The sequence below is a fragment of the Sceloporus undulatus genome, chromosome 2 (genome assembly GCF_019175285.1).
Source record: "Sceloporus undulatus isolate JIND9_A2432 ecotype Alabama chromosome 2, SceUnd_v1.1, whole genome shotgun sequence".
Taxonomy (NCBI): domain Eukaryota; kingdom Metazoa; phylum Chordata; class Lepidosauria; order Squamata; family Phrynosomatidae; genus Sceloporus; species Sceloporus undulatus.
Window position 1 is genome coordinate 3,930,137 of NC_056523.1, and position 4,167 is coordinate 3,934,303.

General features: G+C 45.9%; 1 protein-coding gene across 4 annotated transcripts in view; it reads left to right on the top strand.

Moving 5' to 3' along the window:
* Nucleotides 1–4,167, top strand: part of LOC121922974 (zinc finger protein OZF-like) — a 109,687-nt gene that overhangs the window by 88,795 nt on the left and 16,725 nt on the right. The window contains exon 1 of one of the 4 annotated variants that reach the window (XM_042452993.1): nt 1,413–2,112. The exons of 2 other annotated variants lie outside the window; for them this stretch is intronic. In XM_042452993.1, the coding sequence (XP_042308927.1) occupies nt 1,972–2,112 (141 nt within the window). In that variant the 5' untranslated portion in view covers nt 1,413–1,971. Of the gene's footprint in view, nt 1–1,412; nt 2,113–4,167 lie in introns of those variants that run through there. One more of the 4 variants, XM_042452995.1, reaches the window with a different exon arrangement.

A 4,167-nucleotide genomic window follows, 5' to 3' on the forward strand; every position in this document is an offset into this window, starting at 1 on the left:
AAGGTTTCCTTCTTTCCAGGGAAAAGAGAAGAAGCAGGGGGGGCGGGGGGGGGGGGGGGGGGGGGGGGGGGGGGGGGGGGAGGGGGGGGGGGGGGGGGGGGGGGGGGGGGGGGCCCGGGGGGGGGGGGGGGGGGGGGGGGGGGGGGGGGGGGGGGGGGGGGGGCTCCAATCGACCCCCAAAGCATTTCCTTCCCCCTCCTTCCTTCCCACACAAAAGGGAATCTGGGTCATAGATCTAGATGGTTATCACACTATGCTCTGTAAAGTGGTACTATTCCAGTGTGACTCCTCTAGCGGGCCTCCTGTTTGCATGCTGGGATTGGCAGTTTTTAGGAGGGTTATTTAGAATGCTCAGGCAGAGAGTTCACGCCTTAAAACTGCCAATCCCAGCATGCAACAGGAGGCTGCCTAGAGGAGTCACACTGGAATAGTCGCTCTTTAAGAGCTGTGATAAACATCATGAATCGTAATGTTGGAAGAGACCACAAGGGCCATCCAGTCCAACCACCTGCCATCAGGAATCCAGGGTCACTCCGAGTTCTGACCATGTGGATTCAGGGAAATATATTAAAAAATAATAGTCCAGGATATGTACTTTTATGTCTATTAGCAACACAAAAGATACTTCCTTTAAGATCGCCGGTTTGTCTCCGTTCACAAGAACAACAAGAATTCTGATGGTTATCGTACTGGTGCTATATGACCACATGGTATCTCTGTATCCCTGAATAAAGCTCCCCCAGGCCTATCCCAGAGACAGAAGAATAGCAAGGTTTTCTCCCCATTCACTATAATTTTATGTGCTTTTTGTAGAGACTGTTAATCCATTTTAAGCAGTTACTTCCCAAATTCACTTTATCATTAATTCTTTCATGGATTTTTATTTGATGTAACTGAACACTTTTTCAGTGTGTCTAGCCACCATATTCAATAATATTTAATGCAGTTCTTATATTTTCTTTTATATTTCTATTTGGAAAAAATCTTGCTTGGTCCTCATAAATCCAATCTTTTAACACCCTTTTAAGGCTTTCTGATAATATTGTTACAAAAATTTTGTAATCAACAAGATAGGTCTATAATTCTTGATCTCTCTCATCTCAATCGATTTGATTTTCAGTTCATTGATGCTTTCCATGCTATTGATACTGGCTTTCAGGTGAAAGAACTGAAACTGCCTTTCCTTCAGGGCAGAGACCTGTTTGCTATTGGAGGCCTCCACAAATTCCTTTTTCCCTGTGTGTATGTGTGTGCCTTTAAGTAGTGTATGGTGACCCCATGTATGGTTTTGTATGGTTTTATTAGCCAGGGGGTAATGAGAGATGGTTTTGCCAGATCCTTCCACTGAAATACAGTCTACAAGCACTTGGTATTGGTTGGTGATCTCCCATCCAAGTACTAACCAGGGCTGACTCTGCTTAACTTACAAGATCAGACAGGATCTGGTACCTCTAGGCAGGATACTCATACTAAGGTATTAATTCTTATCACAACAATATAATTTGATGGTGATCTGTAAATAACCTGCTACTATCTATACTAATGCAACAATGTATTAGCTTTACAGGGTGTTTAAGCAGAGCATCTTTGACATCTTTGCCCTGAGATGGATGGAGGAAGAATAAGTTTGATCCTGTTTGTGGCTTCATTGATGCAATAAAACACAGATGGATGACCCAGACTCAGTTGGTCCTGAAGGAGGAAGAGCCGCTGATGGCCTCATTGCAGAGGATACTGGGGGATTCTGGGAGAGGACGGTCCAGAGGTCCCTGGGTGAGGGCCTGGCCAGTTCAGACATGCAGCACCAGCGCTTCAGCCAGTTCTCCTACGAAGAGGGCGATGGGCCCCGGGAAGTTTGCAGCCAACTCCACCATCTCTGCCGCCAATGGCTGAAGCCAGAGCAACACACCAAAAATGAGATCCTGGACCTGGTGATCTTGGAGCAGTTCCTGACCATCTTGCCCCCCAGATATGAAGAACTGGGTCAAGGAATGTGGGGTAAAGACCTGTTCCCAGGCGGTGGCCCTGGCAGAGGGTTTCCTTCTTAGTCAGGCAGAGGCAGAGAAGAAGCAGAAAGAGAACCAGGTGAGAGTGTTTCCTCATGGAGCAAAGGTGAGCAGGGTCTGGCTCTAGGTTGCCTTTTGTTTAGCCTCTGGTTATTTCAAGGGGCAAAGGCTGAAGTGTGCTGCCCCCTGATTTGGCTTTGATAAGGTACAGCATACAGAGCAGGGATGTAGCCAGGATTTTGGGAAGAGGAGGGTCCAGACTAAGTGCCACCATTATATTGGGGCTTGGGTGGGGCAGTGTGGCAGCACTTACCATTCATTTTATCTAATGGAAGGGGGGGGTCCGGACCCAAAGAACCCACCCCCTTGGCTACGTCCTTGTACAGAGGACCCTCTTTGTGATGGAGTGGAATCACAGTCACCATGTTATTTTCATTCCAAAGGAAACATAACAAATTACCAACAACAGTGTTGTGGTCACAGAATGTACAGGTATCTATAAAGTAGCAGTAGATTTTTATTTTTCTTTCTTATATGTTTGTCGCAGTTCCTCAAATACACACAAGTACGTATAATTACAGGGGTCCAGGGCAGAAACCCACATTTCCTATGCTTTTAGGGCAATTTGGTAATTAGCCCAAAGGAGCGATTTGATTCAGCTGGGTAACAGCGGCCTTTGGGATACAGCACAAGTATACTAGGTTTGAAATCTCAGAATTCCAGAAGCAGTTCAAATAAGTTTTATTAAAGGGGAATAATCAAAATGCACACACATAAACACACAAGCTACTATGCTCACACACAAGAACTAGGAAACAAAGATGATAGTAGTTAGGTGCACAAGTGCAAGTAAACCGACAGAGCGTCTGCCTGCAACTAGACTGAGCCACTGAACATTCAGTTGGACCTGATGTTTATATTGTTTTGAGGGCAAAACCTCCAAAGCTAAAAAGTTAATATAGTGGTCCCATGGGGCTCATGTTTGCGGTGTGGGAGAGCGTGTGTACCACGGGCGCGTGCGCCATCTTTCTCCCATCCCGCAGCTTTCACGTAAACAGGAAGCTGCGTATGGGGTGCCCGCCTATAGCATGGTCACACTGTAAATGGTTTCCCAGGTTGGAAAGAATAGCACAAGTGGGTAGGTGATTCATTTGCATTCCTTGGGACAAAGGGATTAGGTTGCCTCTGTAGTTTGTCTGATTACAGCCCTTCACCTTGCCTAGCCAAATCCATTGTCTCCCTCCGCATACACAATAGGATTATCCTGGGGATTCAGTGAATCCCATCAAGGTTGGTGCCCTACTCCCTTTTGCTAGTTTTAGCTCTTGCCAGTCTAAGATTTGCCAACCTATTCAGTTTCCACATTGGGGTCAGATCCAGATCCCCCAACCCAGTGCTTCTTGATTAATGTTGTATCAAGCATGGGAGAGATCAAGGGGCCAAATCTTGGGGTAACATATGTATATGAAATGTTACAAATTGGCAGAAGACTTCCATTATATGGTCAAAGGGTTTTCCAAATGCTCTTGCTGTGGGCTCCATGGAATTGTTTGTGTTTCAGCATTCACAATAGACATATTCCAAGTATAAACATAAGTGTTACTACAGTCACCCCTCCTAATTCGTTAATCTGAGATCCGCAACCTTGAAAACTTGAGGAGGGGTGACCTCTGCTAATCTTAATGGGGTGCACGCCTATACTTTATAGCGTATATAGTATATGTTATATTATATCCCACCTTTTTGAGCTCTTCTTTTGTATGCAACTTTTTCAAGATGGGTTTATGAGGGCTGGCATTCCTGGTTTGGTTGTGTGTAGATGTCTCATACCACGCAGGCCTAAACCCCTTCCCCAAAGGCTTTTGCCATTTTCTTATCCTTCTCCAAATTCCATGTCTTGAATCCTGATTGCTGTTTCAGGTCAAGAATCCCTTGGTAGAAGTCCACTCTGAATTCTCTGTGGCTGAGAAGGCTCCGTTGGGCCCCAGGCAGAGTCCACAATGGGGAATAGTCAAGCAGAAGGGTGATGGAAGAGCCCTCTTGCAAGGTACGGATGAACACTCGCTATCCAAAATTCCGAGTGTCTCTTTGTTGTTATGTGCCTTCAAGTTGTTTCTGACCTTTGGCAACCCTGGAGTTTCATGGCGTTTTCTTGGCAAGA